The following is a 16,040-nucleotide window of genomic DNA, read 5'->3' as shown; positions in this document are numbered from 1 at the left end:
AATGGGGGGTGAGAAGGACTGAGAAAGGAAGGGAGAGGGTGGCACACCGGAAGGAGCATAGGCTCTGGAAATAAACCAGGGCTCCTTTTCCATTGCCCAGGCACAAAATGTCGGACTTCACGTAAGATGCTTAGAACTTGTTCAACTCTCAGTTTGCTGATCTTAAAACAATTATCAATAAATAATAGTGATTATTATCAGATCTTTCAAGATATCTGTGTTCAGAAACCCTGGAACAGTACAGATGAAAAGCATAGTATCACAGTATCTGAAAGTGGCTGCTAAATGAAATGGTCTCACTGGAATTAACAAGACAGGTCAGTATTACTCTTGATGACAATATTAAAAGGACAAATGATTTTATTAAATATTAGTAAACTCAAAAAATAAACACGTTACCAATATTGACACTGTGAATTACTAACTCCACTCTGAGGGTCCTAGTTGAGTTGTGGAACTGTTCAGCATATGTTTGCATGTCTATACTAAGTTGTCCCCCAAATTTACTCTCGTAGGGTAAAATGAAAATTAAAGGGAAGACAGTGGTGAAAAAAGTTTAAAGATATTAAAGATATGCAAAGTGATGCTAAAAATTAAAATTAAAACTAGACCAGGATATTTACATATTTTATTAATCTTTACAATCAGTCATTATAATCAAATACACAATTATATACAAGGATTATATACATTTTGCCCAGACTTTTACATCACAGTACATAGTTTCCCTTAGAAATATTGTATACATTTATCACCAAACAATAAAATCCAACAACAGTAGTGTTACAGCACCTGTTAGTACAGACATCTTTTTCATAAATTACATCATAAGAAAATATACGGCTGTAAATTGGGCTTTTAAAAATGTCTTTTATAAAATCTGAACATACAATATTTCATTCACAGAATGTTATTTTTTTCTATGTTCTGACTGAAGCCTTGTGCATAAAACGACCGGTTGGAATATTTATTAAATGCCCCCACCCCCGCCTCTACAATTATAAGCACTATTTGAATTACTGACGCTGAGCTTTCTTTATAATGAATTTGGCATGGGGTTTGGTGAGGGAACAAATGCTGGTTTTACTATTATAAGGGCTGTGAGATGGTAATTTAAATTAAAAAAATCTCGAGAGCATATTAGAGAAGTTAAAATCACAGAGTGCACAATTTTTTATTTTACCCTCTTAACACTGTGAAGAAAAAGGGAAAAGTATAATGTTAAAAAAAAATTGTTCTGAAACAACTGTATTCTTGTTGGAAGCCTATTAAAAGTTAAAAAGAAAACCTACCCAACAAAATATCCCATCCCAAACATATCTGGTAAATTACAATTCTTTCACATCTAAAACTTTATGGGAAAAGCACTGCAAATTAGGGTATATCATTTTAATGGACCTTCCTAAGCAGAAAAAACTATATTTTTAGTAGGTAAACAAGTGAAGTTTTAAAACTTGAAAATACCTGAATTAAATACTTTCTCTAATATCTAACTTTTAACTTTCAGATAAAATCCTTACTTGATTCCGGGTTTGTAAACATTGTATAAATCCTTCTTAGTCAATCAATCTTATGGCTGTGGTGATCACTTCAGCTCTATCTCTATGCAGTCAGCAGCTAACTGAGGTAGACCAGATGTTTCTAAAATTCAGGGTTACATAGAATCCCCTGAATCTTTAGGAAGTAAATAAAATGCTATAAAAGATTTAAAAACAAAACATTTTTTAAAATGCCTAATGATGTTGAAATTTTTTAATGAAATAAAAAACTTTGTGGCAGTATGTCAATTAAGAATGGAGAGTCAATGACAATGTTGGAGTTTTGAAGCTGAACACTATACCTTCTTTTCCTAGCTAGGGAAAAATCACATATAATTCCTTCTGGGTATTAAGTATAATTTGTTAAATTTTTTTCCTTTTTTTTTTAAGGATTCATTTTTCTAAACAAGCCAGCAATTTGCTTCTAAACCACAATGAATTGCAACAACTCCCCCTAATGGCCAAAGAAAGGGTAAGTGGCAGTAAGCTGGCTTTTCCTTGTATGCCACAAGATCTCTGCTGGAAATAAAATTATGTTGCTTTGATAACTTAGAAAATTTAGATTTAGACAACAATGGCTCTGAGATACAAAAAGAAAATCAAATCAATGTATATACGGCTTCTGTAATCCAAGTCTTAAAGGAACATCTCCTTTTCTCCAAGCCCCAGTCCTATAAATCAAGGCAAGTCAAGTAATTAAGCTTCAGCTATTTTGGCAGCTTTGCAACTAAGATGAACAAAACACTATGTCTATCCTTCTGTATACTATATGTATTATAGTTCTATCTTCTTACACCAAATTTCACATGCAGAGAGACTAAAAATATCCATTTTGGTGTCAGGTTTAATTAAGGGCCAATAAGGTCCGGTATACTCCTCTTTTCCCCCCCCTCAAAGTGAATTCTCTATTAGGTTTATTTCTCACTGACCCAATTAAGTTTAGCTGGAATTTTTGAAAGCAGCTATTTATCCCCTTATAAAATAACATGTTTACCTGGGATCTAAGACATACTGTACATGAATATACATAACTACAATACAGCACTGCTGTTCTTTTAACAGCTCCATATACAGTTTAAGTTCATCAGTACCTCAAAAACTGTGTTTTAAGAAAAAGGGTCGTTATACAATGTCATGGTACAGAAAAAAGAAATTAAGTCTCAAATATTCCTTTAGAACTGGTTCAGGTAAGTTTAAAAAAATAAATAAAATGAGTAAAGCCATGATTTCAATTACAGGGCTGTCTACAGATATCAACAACAAAGTTTTTAAAACTTAAATGTGGCCAGCACCAGACTGCCCCCCCCCCCACACTCACGCAAAGGAAAAAAATTCTCGTTAAGCTATATGGCTATATGTTAGTTGCTACTGTGTGTTTTACACAGGTTACTGTAGACTAATTTTCAAGTCCATATCAAAAGGAATATTTGTTTAAAAAAAAAAAGCAAACTTAAAAAAACCATGATTCAACAGAAAATGTGACAGACTCCTTAGGTGCAACTTTAGAAACTAGTTTCAAAGGAGGAAAAATAGTAGTTACTCCAGAATTTTTAGATCACTACCACAGTTTTATCATGGCTTCCTAAGATAGAAAAATGGAACAAAATGTATTCAGCTATTGGCAACATAGGCCTTGTGGCTCAAAATGCATTCTAAACATGGGATGGAGTAAGGCTGATGGCTAGAGGTAATCACCTCCAATGAAATGAACTGGAAAAGATTTATAATTTACCCTACAAAGATATAACTTTAAGTTCCATTTCAGAGTAGTCACAGCTTTCCTTACGGAAGGCCCAATGGCAAGTTCATATTGCAACATTATAGTTTCTCCCTTGCTCCATTTTTCAAAAGTATTAAGTAACCAATTTCCACGATATATGACCTTTTTACCTGGTCCCAATGATTAGTCTTTATGCAGAGAACTCACTGAGAAAGTACACTGGCTTCACCTTTGGTTTAAATGAAAAGGACACTGTTAAAGAGGGAAAAAAAAAAAATCAAGTCATCTTGATCATGTTACACAATGAAGCAAGTGAAAATGATGAGCAAAGACTGTTTTCACCATGAATGTATTTGCTTCATAACCACTTAGGTCACTTTTGAGTGTTTCTGTGAAGGCAGCATAACCAGAATGCCCAAAATACTCCTATGTGTTTTCCCCAAAGAGCCTCTAACCCCAGAACCAAGAAAACCGAGAGCTTCCTTCAATTAGAAAGTTGTACAAATTCGTATTCCCCACCTCACAGTTAACTGAATTTGTTTCTTATCTACCGTCTAGAGAGTGCAGAAATCTGGTTCCTAGAAACGCCCAATAATCTTTTCCTGGCCTGAGATGCAGCAGGATGGTGCAATGCTGTCACCTGAGGGGGAAACTGTGAGTTTGCATTTTTGATGGGACAGTTATAAACAAGGTCAGTTCTAACACAGCATGTTCCAGATTCCTATGATAACTGACTCTCCCAGTCAGAACGTGGTTGTTCATCACCATACTTAGAGCCTCCCATGAGAGAGCCTGCTTAGTATCAGGGTACCTATTATCCACAGTTTACCTTTTCTTTTGAAATACCTACCACCAGGTAGACTTTAGTGAGTCAGAGCTCGTCCTTCTCCATCATTTCAAATGCTTCTATATCTTCATTCCAGTCTGCTAATATGGAGTCTATAGGTTGGACCTTTTTACCCCAGCTAACATTAGGATTGGAATCCTCTTCAGTTTCTGATTGTTCTTTAAGTTGGTTATCTAAATCTGTACATTCACCATCAAGACTTGTAGTCTCATGGTTTTCCGTGGGATTAGAATTCTGTTCAGAAGGAGAAATGCTTGCAGCATTGTCCGTATCTGCTGGAGACAAAGATTCTGGGTGAGAGTTTAGAGAACTTTCCTCAGGAGACTCCTGATCAACCAAATCAACCTCCTGAGAACTTGATGCAATCTGTTCAGCACTCTGATTCTGAGAATCATTTTCAGAGGACGGTTGTTCTTCATTTTCCATCTCAGGATCTGTACATGAAAGAAACAAACTTCATGCTACTTTCCCCACAAAACATGTACTATCACATTCTCAAAACCATACTGGTTTTGATAATAAAAGTTAAAGAAAATCATGTTAATGCAGAATGACTCTAATAACTAATAAGACTGCCTTCAATGGGTATTAGTAAATGCCAAGAAATATACTAAATAATAATACTATGAAAATGCATATAAATTTGCATTATGTCTCAGATTAAATATTTAAGTTCAGGAAAGCCTGCACATGAGAACATATTAAATAGAATACATTTTATTTATTTTAATTATTTATTTTAAACATCTTTATTGGAGTATAACTGCTATACGATGTTGTGTTAGTTTCTGCTGTATAACAAAGTGAATCAGCTATATGTATGCATATATCCCCATATCCCCTCCCTCTTGCATCTCCCTCCCACCCTCCCTATCCCACCCCTCCAGGTGGTCACAAAGCACCGAGCTGATCTCCCTGTGCTATGCGGCTGCTTCCCACTAGCTATCGATTTTACATTTGGTGGTGTATATATGTCAATGCTCCTCTCTCACTTTGTCTCAGCTTACATTTCCCCTCCCCGTGTCCTCAAGTCCATTCTCTACATCTGCGTCTTTATAAATAGAATACTTTTTAAACAGCACATGACATTGCTGTATTTTAAGATAATATTCTTTGAAAAGTGAAATTCCCACTCAGTAAACCATGAAAATGCAGATAATACAAAACTTTGAATGATTCATGGATATCAATGTGATTGATCAAATGCAATATTTTCATAAACACAAAACCAGATTATTTACAAAACTTCTATTTCATTATTGGAGATCTATGAATTCTAAGATATAATCATCAAATCCACTGGAAAGATGAAAAGCAGTTTAAACTTCTTGTAATGAATATAAAATAAAACCACTAGAGGCATTTTATTTAGGGTTCCTACAAGAAAGTGCTTAAATATTAGCATCGACACCCACATGCTGCATTCTCAGACTCTGCAGGCAGTTGGTAAAGCGCTCCTGAGTGTCCACCGTGCGGCAGACACTGTGTAAGGTGCTAGGGATAAAACGAGGTGAAAACAAACATCTGACCTGCCCTTCTGAATCTTACAGTCCAGCTGGGGAGAACAACGTTTAGGAATAATCACACAATAGAAAACTCTGTGACACATGTCATGGTGTTAGGAAAGAATATGGAGATTTGAGGGCTTCCTTCAGAAAGTGATACTTAACTGTGATATAAAAGATAATCAGAGTTAATTAGTCAAAGAAGAAAGGGAAGATGGACTTATTATAAAACCAGAAAAACTGAAGCAAAATACAGGCATTCAGGGAGGTAGAGGAGGGTGTGTATACATATACCCTAATTAGGTAGGATTACCTGACTAGGGAAGTTTAAGATAGTTCTTAGGTGGGGTTTGTCAGGGGGAAGGAGGGCAAGGCGGAGGAGTCCCCACACATTCTCTCAGCTGTGGAAAGGGTACATTTTAATTTGACATCAAGGCAAACTATGGTGGGGCCCAAAGAAGAGAAAGCAGTGTCTGGCTGCTTAGGGCTCATTTATGCTAGGCTACCCTAAATTCGAGGGAGAAGGGAAAGAAGAACCTTCAACTTTGTTTCTAGATTGCACTAGTCTAGCTTAGAAGAATAGGAAAAAGTGTAAGGTTATTTCTTCTAGTAATAAAGACTGTAATTTTGGCAAAAAATCACTCTAGGGTTATATAATATTTTGGAAATCTAGCTAATAAAATGGAATAAGAAAACAATAGTATAGGCTCCAACGAAGATGGTAGCGGTGAAGAACGTGGAACTCACCTCCTCCCACAAATAAATACATCAAAAATACATCTACAAATGGAACAATTCTCACAGAACACCTACTGAACACTGGCAGAAGACCTCAAACACCTGAAAGGACAAGAAAGAGCTCTACGTAACCGGGTAGGACGAAGGGGGAAAAAAAAGAGGAAGTGGGACGGGACCTATGCCCCTGGGAGGGAGCTGAAAAGAGGAAAGGCTCCTGCGCCCTGGGAAGCCCCCTCAGATCAGCTGGGACAGAAAGGCAGCTTCAGGGGCGCAGAGGGGAGTGCAACAACCAGTTTGTGGCAGGCAGGAGAGAGACCCACACAGGCTGCTGTACCGCTACCCTGCGCGCCCCAGCCTGAGACGTGTGTCCGCTGGTACGGGCAGGGGCCTAGTGCTGATACTCGGAGTTTAGAGGACAGACCTAGGGAGAGGACTGCTGTTGGACGTGCAGAGAAAGCCTGAAGGGGCTGGAGTGTGGTACGGCTACAGCCGGGGGTGTCTGCAGAAGCCCAGGCCTGCCACAGAACTGGAGAGCCATTGTTAAGTGGGGCACAAAGGGAAGGGTGCCATGGCAGCCCCTTTCTCCACATGCCAGCCTCTGCCTCCACAGACTCCGGGACACTGCACACCAGCCACAGCCTCAGGGGCTCCAGACTCAGCAGATTCCTGCAACCCAGCTGCCACCTCGGGCTCCCCCCTGGGCAGGCTCAGGGGTCCCAGCCACCGCCTAGGCTGGCACCTGTACCAACCACCACCTCGGCAGGCCCCAGGAGCAGACACCAGTGAGCTGCCCACGCCCAGGAGCAGGCCTGAAACCACAGCTGAGCCCCAGGGGCCGCGTGACTTAGGATGCAGGGTTGCAATCTCTCCCTGCAGCCGTGTGAGCCGTGTACTTACACCTTCGCTGCTGGCTGTGTAAACTGAGCATCTGCAGGGCATCCGAGTAGACGACAGGTGCTCCCATGCTGGGATGGGTCTGGCCTTGCAGCTGTGGGCTTTGTGGGTGCGTGCGCATGGGGGCTGGGCTGGGCCTGGGTTTGAGCTGCCTCCGTGGCTCCCACAGCAGGTCCAGGTGTGCAACTACTACAGTCCTGGGACCCGGCTTTAGTGGGTCTGTGCTGGTGGCCTTGTGAAAACAACACCTGAGGGACACCAGGGCTGACTGCCAGCATTCCCAAGGTTGAGACGGGGCTGAGGGCAGTATACTTTGTGAGCCCACACAGTGGGTGACAGGTGACACAACAGAGCACACTCACTGGTGAACAGCTCTGGTAGAGGAATACTCAGTGGCTCCTCTCCCTGTGGGAACACTCCAATCCCACCTACCTCACACTGCAGCTCAGAAACGGATCTGGGGGCTTCTACTCCAACAGCTAGGGAACAGACCCAGCCCCTGACAGGGCAGTAACAACCACAGAGCAAAAGAGGAGGCCCCGATCAATATCCAGTGCAGGCTCTGGTCACAACACCAGTCACACCTCCTATCAAGGGGATAACAGCCAGCATACACAGGAAAGAGGCAACAGGCATCCACACTAAAAACAGCCCTCACACCAAAAAATATTAAACCCACACAGGCTATACAGGGATGCTCCCACATAAAAACAGCCCTCCAAGACATCGATAATTGTTTCTCCTAAACTCATAGAGCAACAGAAGTATAAGTAAAATGAAGAAGCAGAGGAACCACTCCCAATTATTAAGATCAAGAGAATTCCCCTGAAAGAACAAACAATGAAACAGGCCTCTTCAGTCTAACAGACATCGAGTTCAAAAAGGAGATAAGAAGGACTATTGATAGAAATGCAGATTACTATTACTAGAAACTATAAAAAGGAACCAAGAAAAATTAGAGAACTTATTCACTGAGACAAAAGCTGAGCTAAAGGCAATGAATAGCAGAAAAAATGCAGAACAAATAAGTGATCTGGAAGATAGAACAATGGAAATCACCCAGTCAGAACAACAGAAAGCCACATGAAAAATAAAATGAAAGCAATGTAAGAAAGCAATATAAGAATAAATAAAGCATGCCAATGTACACTTAGTAGGGATCCCAGGAGAGAGAGAAAACAGGATTGAAGATGTCTTTGAAGACACTATGGCTGAAAACTTCCCAAACCAAACGAAGGGAACAGATATCCAGGTACAGGAAGCACAAAGGGTCCCAAACAGACCTACACCAAGACATAATAAAAATGGCAAAAGTTAAAGAGGATTCTAAAGGCAGCAAGAGAAAAACAGAGTTAATTACAAGGGAAACCCCCATAAGGCTATATATCAGTTGCTTTCTCTACAGAAACGTTGCAGGTCAGAAGGGAGTGGCAAGGTACATTCAAAGTCCTAAAAGGGAAAAATGTGAAACGTAGGATACTCTGTCCAGCAAGATTATCAAATTTAAAATCAGAGAAAGAATTTCCTGGACAAGCAAAAACCAAAGGAATATAGCAATATTAAACCTATCCTATCTTAAAGGAAACATTGAAAGGTCTTCTCTAAATAGAAAAAAAGTTAGAATCTTTAGGGAAAAAATCATAAATGGAAAGTAAATCATTTAAATAAGCCAATACACAGATTTTTTAAAATCACAATTAAAAAAAAATTTCTGTGAAAGCAATGATAACCACAACGAACAGCAAAAGGATGAAGATGTAAAAGAGGACATCAAAATCATAAAATGTGGGGGAGGAGAGTAAGAAAACGTAGATTTTTTTTTTCTAGAATGTATTTGAGCCTACATGACTACCAGTCTAAAGCAAGCAGATATAGGAAGGGGTTAATATACTTGAAAAACAGGGTAACCACAAATCGAAAACATACAATAGATACACAAAAACCAAAACCAGATTTTATGAATCTATCACAACAGATTCATAAAACAAAAGAAAATCATCAGACCACAAAAGGAAAAAGAAAAAGAAAGGGACAAAGAAGAAATATAAAATCAACAGGAAAACAAGGTTTAAAATGGTAATAAATACATATCTATCAATAATTACCTTAAATGTCAATGGATCAAATGCTCCAATCAAAAGAGACAGAGTGGCAGATTAGATTAGAAAAACAAGGGCCTAAAATATGCTCTCTACAAGAGACCCACTTTAGAGCAAAGGACACACATAGATTGAAAATGAGGAGATGGAAAAAGATATTTCATTCAAACGGAAATGACAAGAAAGCAGGGGTTGCAATACTCTTTTATCAGGCAAAATAGACTTTAAAACAAAGGCTATAAAGAAAGATGAAGAAGGACATGATATAATGATAAAAGGATCAATACAAGGAGAGGATATTACACTTATCAACACATATGCACCCAATATAGCACCCAAACACATAAAACAAACACTAACAGACATAAAGGGAGAAACTGATGGGAATACAATAATAGTAGGAGACTTTAACACCCCACTCACATCAATGAAAAGATCTTTGAGACAGAAAATCAATAAGGCAACAGAGATCCTAAATAATACAATAGAACAGTTAGACTTAATTGATATTTTCAGGACATTACACCCCAAAAAAGCAGAATACACATTCTTTTCAAGTGCATATAGAACATTCTCTTAAGTTTGACCACATACTAGGCCACAAAACAAGCCTCAGCAAATTTAAGAGTATAAAAATTATTTCAAGCATCTTTACTGACCACAACAGCATGAAACTAGAAAACAATCACAAGAAAAGAAATGAGAAAAAACAATTACATGGAGACTAAACCACATGCTACTACAAAACCAATGGGACAATGATGAAAAAAAATTAAAAAATACTTTGATGCATTTCCCCAGTGGTCCAGTGGTAAAGAATCTGCCTTCCAATGCAGGGGACGTGGGTTCAACTCCTGGTCAGGGAACTAAGATCCCAAATGCTGTGGGGCAACTAAGCTGGGTGTCACAACTACTGAGCCCACGGGCCTCAACTAGAGAGCCTGTGTGCCACAACTACACAGCCCACACACTCTGGAGCCTGATTGTCATAACTACAGAGAGAAAACCCACACGCCACAACTAGAGAGAAGACCGTGTGCCACAACTAGAGAGAAGCCCGTTTGCTGAAATGAAGATCCCGCGTGCCTCAACTAAGACCTGACACAGCCAAAAATAAATACTTTGAGGTAAACGACAATGAAAACACAACCATACAAATAACATAGGATGTAGCAAAAGCAGCTCTTAGAGGGAAGTTCATAGTGATACAGGCCTTCTTTAAGAAACAAGAAAAGTCTCAAATAAACAACCTAACCCACCACCTAAAAGAATTAGAAAAAGAACAAACAAAACCTAAAGTCAACAGAAGGAAGGAGATAATAAAGATCAGAGAGGAAATAAACAGAGATTAAAAAAACAATAAAAAAATAATCAGGCAGGAATCAAGATGGCAGAGGAGTAGGACGTGGAGCTTACCTTCTGCCACAAATACATCAAAAACACATCTACAAGTGGAACGATTCACACAGAACATCTACTGAATGCTGGCAGAACCCAGACTTCTGAAAGGGCAAGAAAACCTCCACGTAAACAAGTGGGATGAAAGGAAAAAAAAAGAGAGAAAGGAATCACGATGGGACTTGTGCCCCAGGGAGGGAGGTGTGAAGAAGGAAACGTTCCCCCACCCTGGGAAGTCCCTTCACCAGTGGGGAGATCAGCCTGGACAGAGGGGGTGCTTTGGAGACTCAGAGGAAAGTGCAGCAACCAGTCTGCAGAAGGCAAAACAGACAGAGACCTGCACAGGTGGTTGGTACCACCACCCTACGTTCCCCAGCCTGAGATGCTCATCTGCTGGTATGGACAGGGGCTGGATGCTGAAGCTCTGGCTCTGGAGGTCAGACCCAGGGAGAGGACCAAGGGTTGGCTGCAGGGAGACAGCCTGAAGAGGCTGGAGTGTAGCACCTGAGGATACACTTGGAAGAGGTCTGGGCCTGACAGACAGGCAAGGCACCATTGTTGGGGGGCACACGAGGAGAGGTACAGGACTGCCATAGGAGCTTCTTTCTGTGCGTGTGGGCTCTCAGGCAACAGGACGCCACCTACACGAGCTCCAGGTGCAGGCACAAGCCACTGCTGCCATTGTGGGCTCCAGAGATGGGCATGGGCCATTGCCACAGCTAAACAACCTGTGAGCAGGCACCAAGTGCTGCCCCAGCTGTCCCGGGAGTGTGCCAGCCACCTCCACCATTGGGAAACCTGCAAGCAGGCGCCAATCACTTTCCCAGCTGCCCCGGGACGTCACCACTGCTGGGAGACACCGCAGTGGGTGCCAAGCACTGCCCCTGCTGTCCTGGGAGTGCAAGGGCAGCTGCTGACGCTAGGCGACCCAGGAGCAGGCGCCAGTTGCTGCCCCTGCTGTTCCAGGGGTGCGTGGGCCGCCGCCACAGTTAGGGGACCCACGAGCAGACTGCAAGCACTTGCCCCTGCTGTTCTGGGCACTCACAGCCCACTGCCACTGCTGGGAGTCCCGCAGGTGGGCACGAATTGCTGCCCCACCGTACAGGGAATGCACACAGGCCACCGCACCTAAACATCCCATATCACGGGGTAACGGCCAGCACACGCTTAGGAAAGAAGCAGCAAGCATCCAAACCAAAAGCACCCCTTGATTCTGGACGTGATGGTGGAGGAGAAGGACTTGAGCTCACCTCTTCTCATGAAAACACTAAAACCACAACTAACTGCTGAACAACCATCAACAAAAGACTGGAACCTACAAAAAAAAGGTACATCCAAAGACAAAGAAGAAGCTACAATGAGATGGTAGGAGGAGCTTTTGCAATATAATCAAATCTCATAGTCACTAGGTGGGCAACCCACAAAACTGGAAAATCATTATATGGCAGAGGTACTCCTGCAGCAGTAAGTTCTGAGCCCCTTGTCAGGCTCCCCAGCCTGGGGGGCTGGCATTGGGAGACAGAGCCCCCAGGGCATTTGGCTTTGAAGCCCAGCAGGACTTGAGTGCAGGTGCTCCACAGGACTGAAGGAAACAGAGATTCCACTCTTGAGGGTGTACACAAGATTTCACGTGCACTAGAACCCAGCACAAACTAGTGACTCCATAGGAGCCAGAGCTAGACCTACATGAGGATCTTGGAGGGTCTACTGGGGAGGTGGGGGTTGGATGTGGCTCACTGTGGGGGCAAGGACACTGGTGGTGGAGGCTCCAAGGAATATTGGTCAGCCGAGCTCTCCTGGAGGTCGCCATTTTGGTACTGAGACCTGGCCCCACCCAACAGCCTGCAGGCTCCAGTGGTGGAACGCCTAGGCCAAACAATCAGCAGGGGTGGAACACAGCTCCACCAATCAGCAGACAGGCTGCCTGAAGTTGTACTGAGCTCACAGCCACCTCTATACACACCCCTTGACACAGTCCTACCCACCAGAGGGACAAGACCCAGCTCCACCAAACAGTGGAGAGCCCCAGTCCCTCCCACCAGGAAGCCTGCACAAGCCACTGGACCAACCTCATCCACCAGGGGACAGGCACCAGAAGCAAGAGGAACTACAATCCTGCAGCCTGTGGAAAGGAGACCACAAACACAGTAAGTTAGACAAAATGAGACGGCAGAGAAGTATGTTTTAAACTAAGGAACAAGATAAAAACTCGGAAGAACAACTAAGTGAATTAGAGATAGTCAATCTACCTGAAAAAGAATTCAGAGTAATGACATTAAAGGTGGTCCAAGATCTCAGAAAAAGAATGGAGGCACAGACCAAGAAGATACAAGAAATGTTTAACAAAGACATAGAGGACTTAAAGAACAGAGATGAATAATACAATAACTGAAATGAAAAAATACACTAGAAGGAAACAACAGCAGAATAAATGAGGCAGAAGAACGAATAAGTGTGCTGGAAGACACAGCGGTGGAAATCATTGCCGTGGAACAGAATAAAGAAAAAAGAATGAAAGGAAGTGACGACAGTTTAAGGGACCTCTGGGACAACGTTAAACACACCAGCATTCGCATTATAGGGGTCCCAGAAGGAGAAGAGAGAGAGAAAGGACCTGACAAAATATTTGAAGAGATGATAGCGGAAAACTTCCTTAACATGAGAAAGGAAACATTCACTCAACTCCAGGAAGCGCAGACAGTCCCATACAAGATAAACCCAAGGAGGAACAAGGCAAGACACATATTAATCAAACTGACAAAAATTAAAGACAAAGAAAAAATATTAAAAGGAACAAGGGAAAGCAACAAATAACATACAAGGAAATCCCCATAAGGTTATTAGCAGATTTTTCAGCAGAAACTCTGCAGGCCAGAAGAAAGGTGGCATTGATATATTTAAAGTGATGAAAGGAAAGAAACTTCAACCAAGAATACTCTACCCATCAAGGCTCTCTCTCGTTCAGATTTGATGGAGAAATGAAAAGCTTTACAGACAAGCAAAAGCTAAGAGAATTCAGCACCACCAAACCAGCTCTACAACAAATCCTAAAGGAAGTTCTCTAGGTGGAAAAGAAAAGGCCTACAACTAGAAACAAGAAAATTATGAATGGGAAAGCTCACCAGTAAAGGCAAACATAAAGGTAGGAAATCATCCACACAAAAATATGATATCAAAACCAGCAATCATGAGAAGAGAGTACAAATGCAGGATACTGGAAATGCATTTGAAATTAAGAGACCAGCAACTTTAAAAAGTCTTGTGTGTAAACATATATATATATATATATATATATATAGACTCCTATATCAAAACCTCATGGGAACCGCAAACCAACAATCTACAATATATACACACACAAAAAAGAAAAAGCAACCCAAACATAACACTAAAGATAGTCATCAAATCACAAGAGATACACACACAAAAAAGAAAAAGCAATCCAAACATAACACTAAAGATAGTCATCAAATCACAAGAGAAGAGAGCAAAAGAGGAAGGGAAGAAAACAGACCTACAAAAACAATTCCTAAACAATTAACAAAATGGCAATAAGAACATATATATCAATAATTACCTTAAATGTAAGTGGATTACATGCTCCAACCAAAAGACATAGACTGGCTGAAGGGATACAAAAGCTAGACCCCTATATATGCTGTCTACAAGAGACCCACTTCAGATCTAGAGACACATAAACACTGAAAGGGAGGGAATGGAAACAGATATTCGCAAATGGAAATCAAAAGAAAACTGGAGTAGTAATACTCCTATCAGACAAAATAGACTTTAAAACAAAGACTATTACAAGAGACAAAGAAGGACACTAAGTAACAATCAAGGGATCAATCAAAAGAGAAGATATAACAATTGTAAATATATATGCACCCTACATAGGAGCACCTCAATACGTAAGGCAAACGCTAACAGCCATAAAAGGAGAAATCGACAGTAGCACAATAATAGTGGGGGCATTTAACACCCCACTTTCATCAACAGACAGATCATCCAGACAGAAAATCAATAAGGAAACACAGGCCTTATATGACACATTAGACCAAACAGACTTGGTATTTACAGAACATTCCATCCAAAAGCAGCAGAATACACTTTCTTCTCAAGTGCACATGGAAAATTTTCCAGACTAGATCACATCATGAGCCACAAATCAAGCCTCAGTAAATTTAAGAAAACTGAGATCATATCAAGCATCTTTTCAAACAGCAACACTACGAGATTAGAAATCAATTTCAAGAAAATAAAAAACACAAGCACGTGGAGGCTAAACAATATGTTACTAAACAACCAATGGATCACTGAAGAAGTCAAAGAGGAAATCAAAGAATACCAAGAGAAATGACAATGAAAACATGACAATCCAAAACCTATGGGATGCAGCAAAAACAGTTCTAAGAGGAAAGTTTATAGTAATCTTACCTCAGGAAACAAGAAAAATCTCCAAAAAGCAACCTAACCTTATACCTAAAGCAACTAGACCAAGAACAAACAAAACTAAAAGTTACAAGGAAAGAAATCATAAATATGAGAGCAGAAATAAATGAAATGGAGATGAAGAAAACAATAGAGAAGATCAATGAAACTAAAAGCTGGTTCCTTGAGAAGATAAACAAAAATTATAAACCATTAACAAGACTCATCAAGAAAAGAAGGGAGAGGGCTCAAGTCAATAAAATAAGAAATGAAAAAGAAGTTACAATGGATACCACATAAATACAAAGGATCATAAGAGACTACTACAAGCAACTATATTCCAATAAAATGGACAACCTAGAAGAAACTGACATCATAGAAAGGTACAACCTTCCAAGACTGAACCAGGAAGAAATAGAAAATATGAACAGACCAATCACAAGTACTGAAATTGTGATTAAAAAACTTTCAACAAACAAAAGTCCAGGACCAGATGGCTTCACAGGCGAATTCTATCCAACATTTAGAAACTGAAACTCTTCCAAAAAACTGCAGAGGAAGGAACACTCCCAAATTCATTCTATGAGGCCATCATCACCCTGATACCAAAACCAGATAAAGATATCACAAAAAAAGATTACAGGCCAATATCACTGATGAACATAGATGCAAAAATCCTCCACAAAATACTAGCAAACTGAATCCAACAATACCTTAAAAGGATCAGACACCATGTTCAAGTGGGATTTATCCCATGGATGCAAGGATTCTTCAACATATGCAAATCAATTATTGTGATATACCACATTAACAAACTAAAGAATAAAAACCATATGATCATCTCAATAGATGCAAGAAAAGCTTTTGACA

General features: G+C 40.5%; 1 protein-coding gene across 4 annotated transcripts in view; it reads right to left on the bottom strand.

Moving 5' to 3' along the window:
- Positions 1–615: 615 nt before the first annotated feature.
- EDEM3 (ER degradation enhancing alpha-mannosidase like protein 3) overlaps positions 616–16,040 on the bottom strand; it is an 89,798-nt gene continuing 74,373 nt past the window's right edge. Inside the window, exons 20-21 of one of the 4 annotated variants that reach the window (XM_029229064.1) lie at positions 4,109–4,539; positions 1,885–3,510 (exon numbers count right to left, since the gene is read on the bottom strand). In XM_029229064.1, the coding sequence (XP_029084897.1) occupies positions 4,130–4,539 (410 nt within the window). In that variant the 3' untranslated portion in view covers positions 1,885–3,510; positions 4,109–4,129. Of the gene's footprint in view, positions 4,540–16,040 lie in introns of all 4 variants that reach the window. The other 3 variants (XM_029229066.1, XM_029229067.1, XM_029229065.1) reach the window with 3 other exon arrangements.

This window comes from Monodon monoceros, unplaced genomic scaffold (assembly GCF_005190385.1).
Source record: "Monodon monoceros isolate NGI ecotype Baffin Bay Population unplaced genomic scaffold, NGI_Narwhal_1 Super_Scaffold_18, whole genome shotgun sequence".
In the NCBI taxonomy this organism is placed as follows: domain Eukaryota; kingdom Metazoa; phylum Chordata; class Mammalia; order Artiodactyla; family Monodontidae; genus Monodon; species Monodon monoceros.
The sequence above is the reverse complement of the archived record's forward strand: the minus strand, read 5'-3'. Positions and strand labels throughout refer to the sequence as shown.